Raw genomic sequence first — 16,298 nt, forward strand, 5'->3', positions numbered from 1 at the left:
AGCTCACCTCTTACTACACTACTCGTTAAAGAAATGAGGGGCGATCAACGGCTTTAAAAGATAAAACCTTAATGTTTTCTACCAAACTACCCATAACAAATAGTAACTTCGAACCTTGAAAGTTGAAACGACAATTAAAAATGTGGGCTGAGCCATGCCAATACGACTCACTCTCCTGCTAAAAAGACTAACCTGTAACCACCCATTGAACTACTTGGCCCATTCTATATCAACTATTTTAGCAAAGTCCAATTACTGCTTCTTCCATTTTATTTAATATCCAAATTTAGTAATGTTACCACGCCTAAAATATGTGTGCATACCTGATAGGAAGGTGATACTTGTGCCAAATGAGTATGTATAAAACATCTCCCAAACAATAAGACATATAAGGTCAGAAATGATTTAGCATTGTAACAGAGATGTAATATTTGTTAAAAAAGGCACGGCACCAGAAACTAACTGTATATATGTTGCATATTTCTGATTACCGCACCAAATTGTATACAACAACAGATACTTCACACACGCCGAAAATTTCTTGTTGTAATCCTGCAGTTTCAAGCAATCTCATTATTAGTTCACATACAAACCCAAGAGCCAAAATAAATAAATAAATAAATAAATAAGCAAAAAAATATATTATCTTGCCTTCCTAGTCGAGATAGTTCACGTTCCTCGAGTAGCATCTCTTTCAGCGATTTCCCATTCCTTGTATTCCCACCACAACTACAAATGCAGAACCCGATTGTACGATGATGAAAACTAACACATACTAGAAAAAGACCTTATATATTGTAAAAACATTTCAGTTAAAAATACGACAATGTATTGTTTGTGGATCGTTTTAGCCCTGTTTCATTAACAAATATAATGAGAGTGAGATATTTGGTTTAATAAGTAATTTAATATTTCTCAAATAATCAGATAACCAATTTTATATCACACATCAAAATACCCCCTGCTGTAAGTCATGTATTGCGTACCTGTGAAAGAAGTCGAGACAGAGTGTCCTATGATGGATGACATAATCGCTACCAACATAAGTCACAACAAGATTACCGGCATCAGGGTGGGGCCAGCTCCTCGAGGTAGGAAACCTAAGAATAAATGTACCGGGGTCCACAAGGCTGTTTCCCGGGCCATGAAGTGAAATTTCCGCTTCTTCTTTCGTAACAAGTCCTTCGATCCATCTTGAATCCCACAAATTGTTAAGTCCGTTTTGTGATAAACCGAAAGCTACAGGGTATAGCCAACACCACAACTTCTCAAAGTTTTCTCGGGTCACGGGCTCCTGGCAACCACTTATTCTTCGTAAAACCTCAAAATCCTGCAAATTTATAATCAATTTCAGATTAGCATTTTATTTGATACCCATCATTTTAGAGGAAGAATTATGACCCATTTAGCTACAAATGGGTCCACCCATACATGGTTTATCTCTAACAAGGAAATCGTGCAACTCTAAAATAGCAAAATATCACGAATGGTCCCTGTGGTTTGTATTAGAAATCACCGGTGATCCCTGTACTTCTTTCCCATCAAGGATGGTCCCTGTGATTTGCATTTGAATCACCGGTAGTCCTTGTGGTTTGCATTTTCTCGTTAAGGATGGTCCCGTGGATATGCAACACACGGACCATCGGTGATCCAAAATGCAAACCACAGGGACCACCGGTGATTTCTGATACAAACCACAGGGACCATACGTGATATTTTGTCTCTTTAATATAAACAAACATGTCAAATCGGTTGAAGGGCATCTGTAAATCACATTCTTCCAAAAAATTGGATAATAATAAAGTTTTCTAATTATATTCAACAGGTCTTATATTTATAAAAGTATCTATATAATAACAAAGCAAATATTTACACAGATGACACGCTTACATGTGGTGCCAAAAATCTGTTGCGGCAGCCAGAAATTTTTATAAACTGGTCACCGAGCACATAAAACATTCTATCCAACATAACTTCATGGTTGCTTTGTGATAACAAATTCCAAACCTTTGTTCCATCCTCTAACATTCTTTTTGAAATTCTAATTTGATTCCTGAAATCCCACCAAAACAAATATAAATAAAAATCCCTCATCACGATCAATTTCCAAAACGAGAAAAATAATCATAAATTATATATTTTTAATTCTAAAACAAAAGGTGCGCTCTTTTTCAAGATTTAAAAGCATATTACCGATGATGAAAACAGCCAGAGTACTGGGAAACATGAACCGCAAAGTCCATAATATCTTTTTCAGAAGCTGAGGTTGAAAGTTCCTTTAAAAGATTAGATTTTTCAGTTAAGGATCCAAGGCAATATTTGAAGACATTTAGATCTGAAATCGGACTTCCATTAGATGTGTTTGTTGCTTCACTACTCTCCGAATCACATGGCGTGTTGTCTTTTCGTTCATGCGTTTCTTCTCTGATATCTGAAGTCAAAGTCAATCTATGATCCTGATGCAAAACAATAAGTCAAACCGATCAGTTTTTTTTACAAAATCCAATTCAAAGATTATATAATCTCACCAACATGCTTTTATAATTTCTGAAAATGATTATGTAAATACTTCATATCGATAACGATTTGTAATAAAACGGGTTGTAGAAGATATTGTTCAAATGTGCTTCAACTGTTTAAATCGTTATAGTCAGAATATCGGACGACTGGTAAATTCCAGTTATGTAAAATATAACTAGTAATGGATATAAAGGACCAAAAAGGACAATTTTGTGAAAGGAGACACCTTTTTTATAATGTTGAATAGATATCTCCCAAATTAAGTTACAAGAAAGGGTAAACAGGAAATTCTATTTTACAATTAGAAATTGTTTGACCTATAAGAGATTATTTGACCCATAAAGAAATTGTTTTTCGAAACATTAATAACTGATTATTGCGATTTCAAGTTGGAGAAAACTCACTCAAATACCCACTTGTAGTTGTTAAGTATAATCGAACATTTAAATGAACTAGTAACAAAAAAAGATTAGATATTTACCTGATGATCCTGTTGTTTTAACGAATTATTATCAGATTGTAAGTTCACTAAAGTGGGTCCTTGACCCAACTTGACCCGCTTTGATGATGGTGCAGGTTTTGGTTCTTGAACAACATTATTAATAGGTTCAACAGAGCAACCATCGAGCCATGGGGTCCCACTAACTACATGGATGGCAGAGGTTGACCGTTTCCATATCAAAGTAGACGGGCGTGTATTGCGGCTACGTGATATACATCGAATAGCAGGTGAGAATACTTCAAGAAATGGATGTTTATTTCCCATTTTTGGGATGTTGAATTTAACACGAAACAGCCTGTTATCACACTTTGATGAAAGCTGAAATCACAGAAAATAAATAATGATAGTAACATTCAATTTACAGACTATTCGAACCATTGTTTTTAATTTTACTTGCAAAGTAATAACCTCTATAGTGAATATGCAGAAAAAGACAAATAAACACTATGCTACGCACAAGAATAAGCATTTTTCTTTTATGTGCATTTAGACTTACTATTGACATTTGATCTCATGATAGTTTTTGACTGTTCAGGTAACCTAATTACGATTCTAATACTTTATTGTCAACATAATCAGATCAGGACAATAGCATATGCAACTAATTTTATGATTCTTTAGTTGCAATAATCACACTTATAAAATGCACACCGAAAGTGACACATTGATCCAAAATAACTTCAATCGGGCATTATTGAAACTTTTGGTGTTCCTTTTTAACTTTTTTATTTCTTACCCGTAAGAATGGTAGTTAGTTTACTAAAGTGACTCTTTCTGATTATAAACTAAGAAAGATAAAAACATAAGTATCTATTAACTTAACAAAGGTTAACAATTTGTCACTAGAATCGTGTCAATATTAAAAGTAAATTTTTTTCCTACAAAATACCTGAGATATCTTAAGCCTAAACGAAGCACGCCCATTTATTAGTTTACTTGGTCTATCACAAGAAGCAAACTCGATTCCATCACTAGTCGTCAATAATGGGGTTTCTGAATCGTCTGTATTCTCAACATGTTCACCATTGTCAGCATATGTAAGTGTAGCAAAAACCTGCAAATAAAATAAAAAAGAAACTATGTAAACTCATTTTAAAAGAACGTTATTAACAATGGAAGTGTCGGATTGCATTAATAACCTCCATTTCTTTGTTCACCAGGTGCCTGAATGCATCCTTTAAAACAACATCAACTGAGAAGCTTTTACGACAAGATATCTGCATAGCAGCAAAAAAAAAAAAAAAACAATTTCAAAGATCAAAAATATGGAAACATTATAAACGTAAAGAATCCCAACGTTTGTTAGATTTACAATGAAATGAAAGTCAAAAGGAGTTTCTCGATGCGGGTTTAAAGTGGTTGTTATGAGCTGAAGCACCATTGATAAGTTTCAAGTGTTCGGGAAAAAAGATTATCATTCTGACTTATTAAATACTAGTTAAATTAACAAGATATGGAGGTACGGGTAAGGAGTTAGCATAAGAAAATAATTATTGAGATAAACGTAATATTATTTAGTATCCGGACACTAATTGACTAATTATCTGACTCAAAATCTAATCATCCAAACCAAAAATGTTTCGTTCTGCATGCTACCTTGTCACCTTGAGCATAGCAGCCCAAGAACAGTAAAAATTATATGAACGTGCTTATTTTTCTACAGAGACAACTATACTGAAGAAAAAGTCCAAAATATGGTACGGTGACATAATAAGATAGTTAAACACGCAAGTAGTTATATTTTAATACTTCACGGGAAACATCTATTTAAATCATACCTTGCCGCCAACAACGCTCCACACACCATCACACTCTTCTTCAATGTCAGTAGCACTCGTACTATCAAAATACAGTTGCACCGGTGGGTCCTAGCAACAAAAACCAAATTATGAGTATATAAATTAACGACATGAATGAACTCGACAAATATTAAAATACAAATAAGGTAAAGATGCACCTTAACAAAGTAATCTTTGATAGATGACAAGTTAGGCAAGATTTCCACCCCATATACATCAACCGTTTCATTTTCGTTCGCACCAATTAAAGAAATCTTTTTTAAACTATCGAACGGGCAAGTTACACGAACTTCTCCCACAATCTCACTATTAAAGTAAAGTCGGGTAGTATCAGTAGATACCTGATTAAAACAAACAATTATGAAACTCAATATTATCATGTTAATCAAAGATACAAACAAGCAATAATATATCATGATTTGAGAAGAATTACAAAGATGTGCTTATCGTATACCTCACAACCAATGTGAACCCATTTATTTACAGGTATTTCATTCTTGCTTCTTGCACTTGGAGTTTGGGTACCTGGGGTTACGTCATTACGTATGCAGTAAAGAACCATTTCTTTACTTTCAGTCAACGCAAGAAATGGGGCATTGCTAGTTAAATCTGAATGATGCTGCAAAGCCAAAAAAGGAGAGCTTTTTGTTATTAAAAACCTAATCATCCACTGACCCACTAGCATAATTCAGATAAAAAAATTACCCATTACAAAGAATCATCATTAGCAACAAAACCCATATCATAAAAGGATTTTTACATGTCAGTAGTTTCAATGGCATGTGAATAATGATGTATATTTAGGTTATAATTGATATAATGTAAAAACACCTCAAAGTAAGCTTCAAATTTATATTTTCTTCATTCACATACACCGATTTATATATATATATATATCAACTGTAAACTATATAAAATTTGTGTCCTTAGTCATCAAAACCTAATATTTATATCTACGTGTGATCATTCTTCAAGGGAAAAAAAATAAAAAGATGCAAAATTTTCAACAACTCTAGGGTTCCATAGTAAACCCATAAATCGGTAGTAACAATTAGAAGAAAAAGAAAAAAGAAAAAAAAAAAAACCTGACGAATAAGGGTAGAAGGAAAAGGGGATGAATCTGCAGGTAAATAAAGCCAAAAACAGAGTGAAAAAGTTTCACACTTGCTCTCATTATTTTTAGCGATTTCCAATTTCAAGTTGTTTAGTGATGAGTAACCGCCATCTTTATCCACAATTGTGCTCATTTTGACCGATTCTTTTAAAGAAAGAAACTGATCAAGAATTAGAATTTAGGGCAATTGAAGAACAGGAACACAAGTGAAGGAATTGGGTTTTTGATTCTTCACGAACCGGCGACAGTTATATAACGGTTGGTTAGGTTGTTCGGTGGTGGTTCTTGAAAATGGGTGGAAATGTATAAAACACCTAAAATACTTTTGCCGTCAAGTTGAAGTCAATTTTATATTTGGAGTTAGACTGATAGTTTCAGAAAAAGTCCCTATAGTTTTACATAAAACAGTTTAGTACCCCAGTGAATAAAAGTCATTATATGCTTTAACTTACTGTTATCAAGGATGACATCATTCAATTAACATTTTTAAGGTTTATATCAAGTGAGATTTAAATTCTTCTTGCCAAATTTAATTAAATTAAAAATTATATCTAATAATCTGAGTCAGTGAAAAAATAGCTTTGATGCAACACGAAAAAAGCTAAGAGAACTCGGTGTCCGTCATCACTCTTCGCCGCCACTCACCGACGCCAGGATCGACCGTTAGTCGACCCCAGGCCGGCGTCGACCCCAGGCCGGCGTCGATCTCGCCGTCGGTTTTCAAAGTCGAGCAAGGAACGGTGGGTTTAATATATTTTTTTATTTTTTTTAAATTATTCTATTTTGTTATTGGTCAACGTCATATTCGACCTTGAAATGGACAGCGAAATGGACACCAAACGACACTTCACTTTAATCAATTTCAAAGTTCATTTTCGACTTGGAAATTGATACTGAAAAATAGACACGGATAACTCGTACTCTAATTACCGGATTGTATTTGTTATTATACTGTCAAGTCAACTATTTATTTATCTATTTGAAAGGGAAACAACATGGGCTTTAACATTTTCTTGTTATTTTTTCATATTCTTTTCACCCAAGTTTCAATCATGTTGACACATTCTTAACCTTCTTACAAGCCTCTTTTAGAACATTTCTCATTACACACATTTATTCACAACCTTACCACATCACATTTGAACTTTCAAAACCTTCCCGATCACCCTACATCAGTGTCATCACTATAGATATCTAACAAACAAGTGTAATTAGATAAGTATTTTGTTTTGTTTCAAGGTAAATAAGGCATTTTATTAAATTAAAGTACATATCAAATATCAATATCAATGTTGTTAGTACGTTGGTTTTTTACATGTTGATATAGATATAGGTAACTTGGACCATTAGATTTCGAAAACAAGGAGATTTACGATAAGTGTACACGTGTGATAATGTTTAGATATCTCACAACGATGTGGCGTTTTGTGTGGTGTCGTCTTTATTTATTTATTTTTTTTCTTCCAAAAAGCAAGAATATATTAACACAAGGGCCAACAAAGGGGGCCTAACCCATTATAACTTACACGATAAGAGTAACTCGAAACATACAAATAAACTGAGTTAACTCGGTTGCGGAGTGAGCAACTAATCAAAAGTAACTAAACATAAACTCTTAGACAAAGTAGATCTAGGGATTGTTGAACCATTCTTGGCATACAATCTTCCGGTGTTTGAAACGCGTCGCAATCCAATCGAAGGATATAAGTTGAATTTTCGTCAAAGCCGTCGGCCCGTTCCAACTTGAGTTCACGAACACTTTTTGATTACGGTTACGCCATATTAGGTACGCACAAATGACAAATCCATTCCATAGCTTGCCATAAACTCGAACCCAATGGGGATAAAGCACGATTACATTTACCTCAGAAGGCTTCGTTGATGCTAAGATTTGTAACCGCACCCAACCCCACCACTTGTAAAGTCTCCCAAACGTCCATTGAATGTTGACATAATTTTTATTTATACGTGAAACATCTGTATCACCCCACAACCATCGTATAACCACCCATGCGTAAGCCACATCACCAGCAAACCATCGTTATCCATGAATTCAATGCAATACCAGAAGTGTAAATTCAAATCAGTACACATGAAACACAAACATACATAAGCAATTAAACCAAATAAAAAGTCCACAGGGAAGCCAATTTCAATTCGAAGCACCAATAATGCTGACATCCTCTTAATTATAAACTCAAACCAATGCCGATACAAAGAGAATATATTCAAAGTGAAAATTATATAAATCCCCAACTGCTCTGTTGAGAGATACGAAGGTGGTTGTGATCAAACTAATGCTGGCATCATATTTAAGGGTCCTATGAGTTATGGCAATGAACATAAATAGGTGTGACATAATACAAGTCTTTGGCAGCCTAAACACCATACATACCGGTAAAATCATGCATACAGTTCTTATGATTTATGATAACTAGTGCAGGCGCCACAATAATTTTAACAATGGTATAACAATTTGTAGTACAAGAAGGTCTAGATTTTGTGCTACTAAACTAAAAAAGACCAGTTTATACAACAAAAGTTGAGATTTAAGGGTCATGTTTCACTTCTTGAGTTTCAGGTTGAATTCGTCTCCATATTCCTGCTAGTGCACTCCCAAGGATCGAGTGACAAACACTAGAAACAGCGCATGGTACGGCAGTTAAAGGATTTGCAAAGTGGTTTGTAGCAAGAACTACACCAAGCACCGAGTTCTGAAACAACACAGTTCGAATGCATCAAAAGACGTCCTATAATCAATTGAAAGCCAAATTTATAAATGTAGGCTTTAGTATATATATAGAGGTGGCAACAAGTGAGTGTTGGGTAACGGCTAAAGCGACTTGGCAGTACTAATTTGTACATTTTTTTTATAAAAGCATGTGGTAACTGTGATCACAAACACACCAACAAGCCTTTAGCCTAGTCGTATTAATGTAGCTTAAAAGTCAAGAGGTTGTGGGTTCATACTCGAACACTTATTATTACAAAATCAAATTCACTAAAAAATAAGGAATTTCCTAACGACAACCTTTAAAGCTGTTGTTAAGTTGCACTAATGTGTTGTACAAAGTGGTTAATGTTGACTTTACTAAGGCGGTTATTAAAAAGTACAAGTCTTTTTTGCACCTTAATAGAGTGATAGAAAGTTGCTTACCTGCATGCCAACCTCAATAGATATTGTTCTTGAAGAAGAAACATCAACCCCGAGAATTCTTGAAAGGAGATAACCGAAAAAGAATCCAGATGTATGAAGGAGCAGGGCAGCAAGAACAACTTGTTGACCAGACATAAGTATTGCAGAAGCACTTTGAGCAATTGCATTCCCACAAAGTACAGCTACTGTTGCTACAGCAAGTGGTGGCATCACTGGAGATACAATCCGCACAACCCGTTTAAAGTATTGGTTCATAAATGCACCCACCAACACAGGAAGCAGCACAACCTTTTTAACAATGTAACATGTTAATTAGTAAAACTCAATCAACTAGAAGAGAACAAAAATGATTAATCCCTCAGTCCCATAAGTTCAAGTTTCATATATAATTACTTCTTTATCCATCCATTTATCATCCACATTAAACAATAAGCAACCAAAAAGGAGTATAACCTGCAGTGTGGAAGAAAGGAGTCCAATTGCATCTACTGCAACAAATTGCCCAGCTAACTTGTGGGTGAGAATTGGAGTCATAACCTGATAATAGCAACCTAATCGATTAGACTCTATAGCAATGCACACACACTTAGGTACAAGTGAGAAACAATGAAAATCATCTCGCTACAAGTGGATTTTCCATTTTAGGTGAATGAGCAATATATATTATATATACATGATACATAATTATTGAGAAAAGGTTAAGTACCAACCACAGCAGACACGGTGCTTGCAGCAGTCATTAATACTGATAGGGCAACATTTCCCCTAAAAAAAAGCCAAAACTTGAGTTAGTGATGTAAAGAAAAAATAAGGAACATATAGCCATATCAGATGTATAATATACATACCTTGCGATGTAAGTTACAATGTTACTTGCGGTCCCTGGCATAAAAAACTTCAAAAAACTCAATGACTGAATCGAGATGAGAGTACAACAGTATATATCAGGAAAAAAATACGTTATAAAAAGGAAAGGAAGATAGAAGAGAATAGTCACCCCCAGGGCAGCAGCCAACCAATATCAGACCCGCGGCATAATACGAGGGTAAATTTAAGAGTTTACTGATAAAAAATGCTGATAACGGCATTACCTGTAATAATAAACACACTCTGTTAAGTATGATCCCGAATTTCAAACCGACAAAGTTTGCTGCAAGCATCGAATCTATCAGACTTTACTGGTTTCGACTTTTATCTAATTCAGATTCAAGTTTCTACTCACACATGTAACATGCCTACCTTAAATTAGTGTTTTCATGTTTAATAGAATATTAGTAGTAATTCTGTGTGTTGTTCTCATTGTTGTATTCTATATCACATTTCAATATAAAGATGAAAGCTTTATCATTCGACCAGTAAAGCAAAATAAGCACTCATTTACAAAGTGTGCAGTGTTCGTTTCTAAAGACGCTGACCACCAATTGTCTTAGTTTTCAGTTAACAACGAATTTAACAAGATCAAGGTTCATAATCAAGATGCATATTGAATCACACAAGCATAAGATTCACCTAAAACTAACCGAGTACTGAAGAAGGAACCCGGTCAACAACTCTTTCGGCATAGATAAAGCCCCTTTAAGATCATCAAAAGTAAGTGTCATACCCATACCAAGCATAGTTGAAGTGATACCCATCATAGTCCACTGCGGTTGAACCCAATTATAAGAACTGGGTCTAACAAGTCCCAAAAAGCAACCCAACGCCACCCATATTGGAAACGCAGTCGATATCCACTCCCCAACCACCTCCACCAAACCTCTAAACGTCCCACTACTGTTATTACCACTTTCACCACTTGCACTCAAGGTGTTCGACGAATTGCTGCAGAGAATCGGAGATGGAAAATTGGCAGATTTGCCTCTGTAGCTCCAGGTTAGTGGTTTGTGAGGTGCAGTGCTTTTTGATGATAGTGAGGTGGATTGGGTGAGAGTGTGAGAGTATGTGAGCTGTGAATTGGGTTTGAAATGGCGGTTTTGTGAGCCTGAAAGTAGTTTTGTTTTGTGCATAAAAGTAATGGGATCGGATGAAAGTGAGGAAGCTTGCATTTTGTAACGAGTTGTCACTGGGTAGAGTGTCGGAAGTGATCGGAGATGGTGGATAAAGAGTTGAATTAGATCGGAGAAGATGGCAAAATAAGGGTGCTGCTTTGCACGTGAGTTTTTGGAATTATATCAATTTTTTCTCAAAAAATTAGATTGCCCTAAATTAATTTAATAGTTCTTTTATATAAAAGTATTTATTTTTTAATTTTGACTTTATATAATATTTTTTGAGAAGAGTACCCGAAAGTCAAAGAAGAATACTTCACGTACCCGGTGATCAGATCTTCACTTAAGCAAGTTAATTACTATTTTGCGACCTGAATGTCAAAGTAAAATTCCGACGTACCAAATGATCGAACCTGCACCATTCTTCTCAAATACTTCCCCACTCCAAATGAAGCCCGCAATTTCAAAGGTAACGGGTAACTGTTGAACTATGTTGCAACGGTGGCTATATCAATTTTTAATAACCAAAAAGATATTCACTTTTTAAAATATTGTTAGTGGGTAAACTAGTGGGTAATGGGTAACTAATGGGTAATAGGTAAAGCAGTACCGTTTCACGATTCAAACGTGTTTCAATATTTTAATATTTATGTATTGAACGGTTGCATAAGTTGGGTTTGCTAAGCTCCTCGATGAAGCCGAGTATGTTGTCAACATAAATATTTTGATATTCACTTTTACGTACTAATGGGCAAAGACCTTTCCTAAATCGACATGTCTATCCTTAGTAGTGTTATGCCGCAAAAGACTCAATTATATGTTCAAAATTTTCATGTTTAGTGTACACTCATATCTCTATATGTATGATCCTTCACCTATTGAATAGAGTGTTTTATATTCAAATCACTAGCCAAAGCTTCTAAACGATAATCCAGATTACTGTTAAGTCTAAGAGAAGTGGCATTACATGACCCTCTTTCCATCATAATTTAAATCCTCAATTATATCATTAATCATTAATCCTATTAACATAAAAAGTGGCAGCGTCAATATGACAGTTATCTTACCATTAACATAATTCTTTTCTAGAGTATCTATAAACTCTCCACCATTGTACAATATTATCGGAAAAACAAGTTTGATAGATAGTTGCTGTAACAAATAAAAATAGTTTTAAAATTTATAATGTTCACTATTTAGAATTGCTACCGTAGAGAACATTAAAAGACCGGAATAATTACTTCAAATCATTCCAATCATAACCACGTTCGTCGGTCCGAATATATAACTTAATTTTTGTTGCTTCACAATCGCATGTTTTTTACGCAAATATAAGGGTTTAATTGAAGAATTAGGGTTGGAATGCAGAGACACACACTTGAATCGAAAGTCCTTGTGGTTTGAAATGAGGTCATGTGAAGGGAATTTATATATATATAAATTGTGGTAAATGGTGTCAATATTTGATTGGCCAACGGCTACCATTAACAGTAACCTTCTCTGCCCCGACCCAAATTCGTTTTACTCCTTCCTCCTCCTTTACATCTCCTCCCACAATACTCTGGAATTTTCTTCTTCCTTCTTTCTTCTTCATCCCCAAATCATCAACCACTTTTCCCTCTCTCATGGTTCATTGATGCCGACGTTCTTCCTCTCTGCTCTCCTGCGATTGTTCAGCAAATCCAGGGTTCTTAAATCCTTCTCAGGCATCGTCAATTAAACCTGTGAAAAATCATATAACGATTTAACCCTAGGGTTGTGGATTCTCTGGCTTTTTGTCTGTACGATTTTCATCTAACCTTACGGTTTTGAATTTTGTGGCTTTTTGTGCTGCTAGCAATTGTGTTGTAACCCTAGGGTTTTCAATTTCGTCGCAACCACTTGGGATTTGGAAGGGAATTTCTCGAATCATTTGAAACATCCGTCATAGATTTGTTCCCGACATTAATCGATTGGCGCATGTGTTTTTTCTGGGATACCGTTAGTTTTCATCCAATTGATGCTAGATATTTTCGGATTTCGCATGGTCCCTGTTGACAATAGGTATAATTATCAAGTAATTTTTACAATTTGTTAACGGTTAATGTATTTATCTATGTTTAATGTTGCTCTTTGTTGTGACTGCATGTTTTTTTTTATGTGTCATTTTAGCTGCTACCTTCTTTTCCAGTATTTATTTGCTGTTTTGGTATGAAAAGGGATTGATAATGCCTCCTAACAATCGATATGAATTGTCTTAAAAGGAAAAAATTAGTAGTTATTCTCTCTTTAGTTAGTGATGTTGTTGTTACTGTTTGAGATGAATGTTAGATTGTGTTGATCCTACTGATGGTTCATTGTTCGTTGGAACTCATTATAAGATAAATATGTCTCAAAATGAACTAATATCTACCTCGCAGTACATGTTATCCAGGAAACCAAATTATCAAATATCACAAAGACATGAATTAAATACTAATTATACATCTAATTCAGATAAGTGAAACTAACAATAATTATAAAAGACATGAATCCAGACATCTTGGGCAGCTGAAGCAATCGATGACTCTCAAAGGTTAGGGTTTCGCTACTTATATCTTGAGTTGTTTCTGTTTGTGTTGATGATGATGATGATGATGATGATGATGATGATGATGATGATGATGATGACGACGATGATGATGATGATGATGATGATATATGTAGATTACTATAGAGAATCATGATTTATTTATCTTCTTCTTTTTAAGGATTTTGTATATCGATCACAGAGAAAGAAAGGGAGCAACCAAGGACTCTCTATTAAACAGAATCTTCAACACTCCTAAAACCCTAACCTTATCAAAACCCTTTCAATTTTGGTCTTTTTGAAAGTTTCTACAGGTACGATTACCATGTCTAAATTTCAGTATTTGTAAAACCCTTTCAATTTTATTGGATTAAAAAATTATTCTGCTTCATATTCGCATTTAATTTCAAATCCATGTAGTTGAATCTTCTTACCCATGACTTCGTTGTCAATTTGATGCATATTTCTGATGTTGTTTCATGACTTGATCAGATACGTATTTATATGTGTTTTGTTTAATTTTTAGGTTGGATTTTTTTTTTTTTTTTTTTTTTTTTTTTTTTTTTTGGTAATGCCTACTCCATGTGACGAAGAAGAAGATATTGAACTTCTAAATTCAAGTTCATACAAAAATATATTTGGATATTAATTGTAAATCTTTTCTTGCCAGTTTTATTATTCCAGTTTCAAATTCTTTTTACTCTTTTACACCAGACAAAAGTACTTGAAGAGAAGATGAAAGCAAAAATATTGGATAGACTTTCATAAAGCTTCGATTTCAATTAACGAATGGTTAAGGACGTCAGGTAACCAAAGAGAATAAGGGGATTTCGATGAGGAGAAAGGCAAAAAAAAAATAATATTGTTAGTCAACCTGCGAAGATGTATTGCTGCTCTGGAAGCTTTGTCTATTGTGTTTTCTCAAATGGAATCAACATCAGTGGTTTAGCATGAGTCTACTGGTATAGTTTAATAGTCTTTATAGTTTTTAATGTTGCTTCATTTGTATTCAATCGTCCTTCAAATTATTTTCTGTATGCAGAATGTGTTGACGTTGATGACCATGCGGTTTGGGTCGTCGTCTGAGATTCCAGTAACTCTTCATTGTAAAGGTATGTATTAGCTTCAATTCTCTGATTGTTTGCATATGTGATGTAATTATGTATGTCATGACTTTGTTAGCTGTAGTTGATTTGATTACTCATTTCCTTAGTGGAAAATATATTCATGTACAGCAGAATTCAGTTGTTGAACGTGTTGTTAAAGATGCCCATGTACACAATTTGCTCACATATTGTTTTGGGGTATAAATAGATTAAATAGTGTAGTTGTTGAATAAATATACCCATCCATGAAAGTCAATCATCTAACTAAAATCCCCACAAAATCATTGTTCAAATTAATGGATTTGCTTCAATTTGGATTTACTAGAAACTAATGGGTTTATGAACTTTCAGATTTGAACAAGAAGGTACCCTGAATGTGATTTGTGATTTGGAAATCATCCATGTCGGTTATATTCAAGATGAAGGAGAACGTCCGGTGAGGCTGTTATTCCGGTTCATCAACCGATTAAAGGTATTAGTATTACATTTACTACCTTCTTTTGAAGGTTCCGAATATGATTTTTAAAAGTATTTCAAAGATATTAGGTATAATGTTGAGATTTAGGGTGTATATTTATTTTATTAGTATTCCCATGTATTTGTTGAATTTGTTTTTCGTTTTAGTTTACGACGACAATGATAATATGGTTGTTTATGTGTTTTATTGGAAAATTATTACGGGAAATTGTGATAAGGGTTTTATAAATTGAAGAATTAATTTAAGTTTGAAGCTTGACTTTTAATGGAGAAATACTCTGAACAAGAACTGATTTAATTAAGTGATGATGTGTTAGTTATTTTAATACGTCAAGTGTGCTTCTGTTATTATTAAAGTTGTCATGTTTATTTGTTGTTTGTATGTAAATATATCATCTATGAATTTATTTTATATTGTTGTTACTTCTTCACTACTTCAATTGACAATTTAACATATGAAACAGTTGCACATTTAACATTAGTATCTCATCTCTTTCAGTTACTTAACGATTGAGGATGTAAAGTTTAAAAGAAACAAACATCAGTAGCGGCGGCAACAATTTGATGATTTGGCCTGCTAGGTTCAGAAGATAGTGCAAAATAGAAGAATGAACAAAATATACCATCACCAACAGTCATGGCTGACCTTTTATACCTTCCAAACGGACACCTTCTCATACTAAATGGTTTGTTTAATATGTGATTTTCACAATATTCACCGTTAAATGGTGCTTATAAATTTTTTCCCTTATCATGTTTACTTGCAGATGATGCTACACTTATTCTCTGAAGAAATGATATTAATTTAATCAAACAATAATAGTTTTGAAAATATTTCTTAGTCTACTTGAGTTTTTGTTTTGTTTTGTTTTGTTTTTGTTTTTTCCCTTAGCGTATTGCCTACTAACGAATTTTTTTTGCTAATATTTCAGGTTGTTACTATCCTTGCTTTTTCGTTTCCCCTGAAGGCTATATTATGGTGTTTTTTCCATTTGTTTTGTATTCTGACTATTATGTGACATAATTTTATTTATATTTGTTTTTTGTTTTTTTGTTTTTTGGATTAACTTTATTAACTAATTTTATT

The 16,298-nt window shown here is 34.1% G+C and overlaps 2 protein-coding genes across 2 annotated transcripts; both read right to left on the minus strand.

The window, feature by feature from the left end:
- Positions 1-216: 216 nt before the first annotated feature.
- Positions 217-6,236, minus strand: LOC139845535 (SH2 domain-containing protein A-like). Its single transcript, XM_071835788.1, has 12 exons — positions 5,907-6,236; positions 5,276-5,440; positions 4,980-5,162; positions 4,801-4,890; positions 4,162-4,239; positions 3,912-4,076; positions 3,002-3,340; positions 2,194-2,456; positions 1,891-2,053; positions 987-1,330; positions 652-729; positions 217-552 (listed from the first exon to the last, which is right to left on the minus strand). The coding sequence occupies exons 1-12, from the start codon at positions 6,066-6,068 to the stop codon at positions 522-524; spliced, it is 2,061 nt and encodes a 686-aa protein (XP_071691889.1). The 5' UTR covers positions 6,069-6,236; the 3' UTR covers positions 217-521.
- Positions 6,237-8,263: 2,027 nt separating this feature from the next.
- Positions 8,264-11,263, minus strand: LOC139845536 (probable sodium/metabolite cotransporter BASS1, chloroplastic). Its single transcript, XM_071835789.1, has 7 exons — positions 10,613-11,263; positions 10,090-10,183; positions 9,941-9,974; positions 9,803-9,857; positions 9,546-9,629; positions 9,093-9,380; positions 8,264-8,649 (listed from the first exon to the last, which is right to left on the minus strand). The coding sequence occupies exons 1-7, from the start codon at positions 11,135-11,137 to the stop codon at positions 8,485-8,487; spliced, it is 1,245 nt and encodes a 414-aa protein (XP_071691890.1). The 5' UTR covers positions 11,138-11,263; the 3' UTR covers positions 8,264-8,484.
- Positions 11,264-16,298: the final 5,035 nt, after the last annotated feature.

This window comes from Rutidosis leptorrhynchoides, chromosome 4 (assembly GCF_046630445.1).
Source record: "Rutidosis leptorrhynchoides isolate AG116_Rl617_1_P2 chromosome 4, CSIRO_AGI_Rlap_v1, whole genome shotgun sequence".
Taxonomy (NCBI): domain Eukaryota; kingdom Viridiplantae; phylum Streptophyta; class Magnoliopsida; order Asterales; family Asteraceae; genus Rutidosis; species Rutidosis leptorrhynchoides.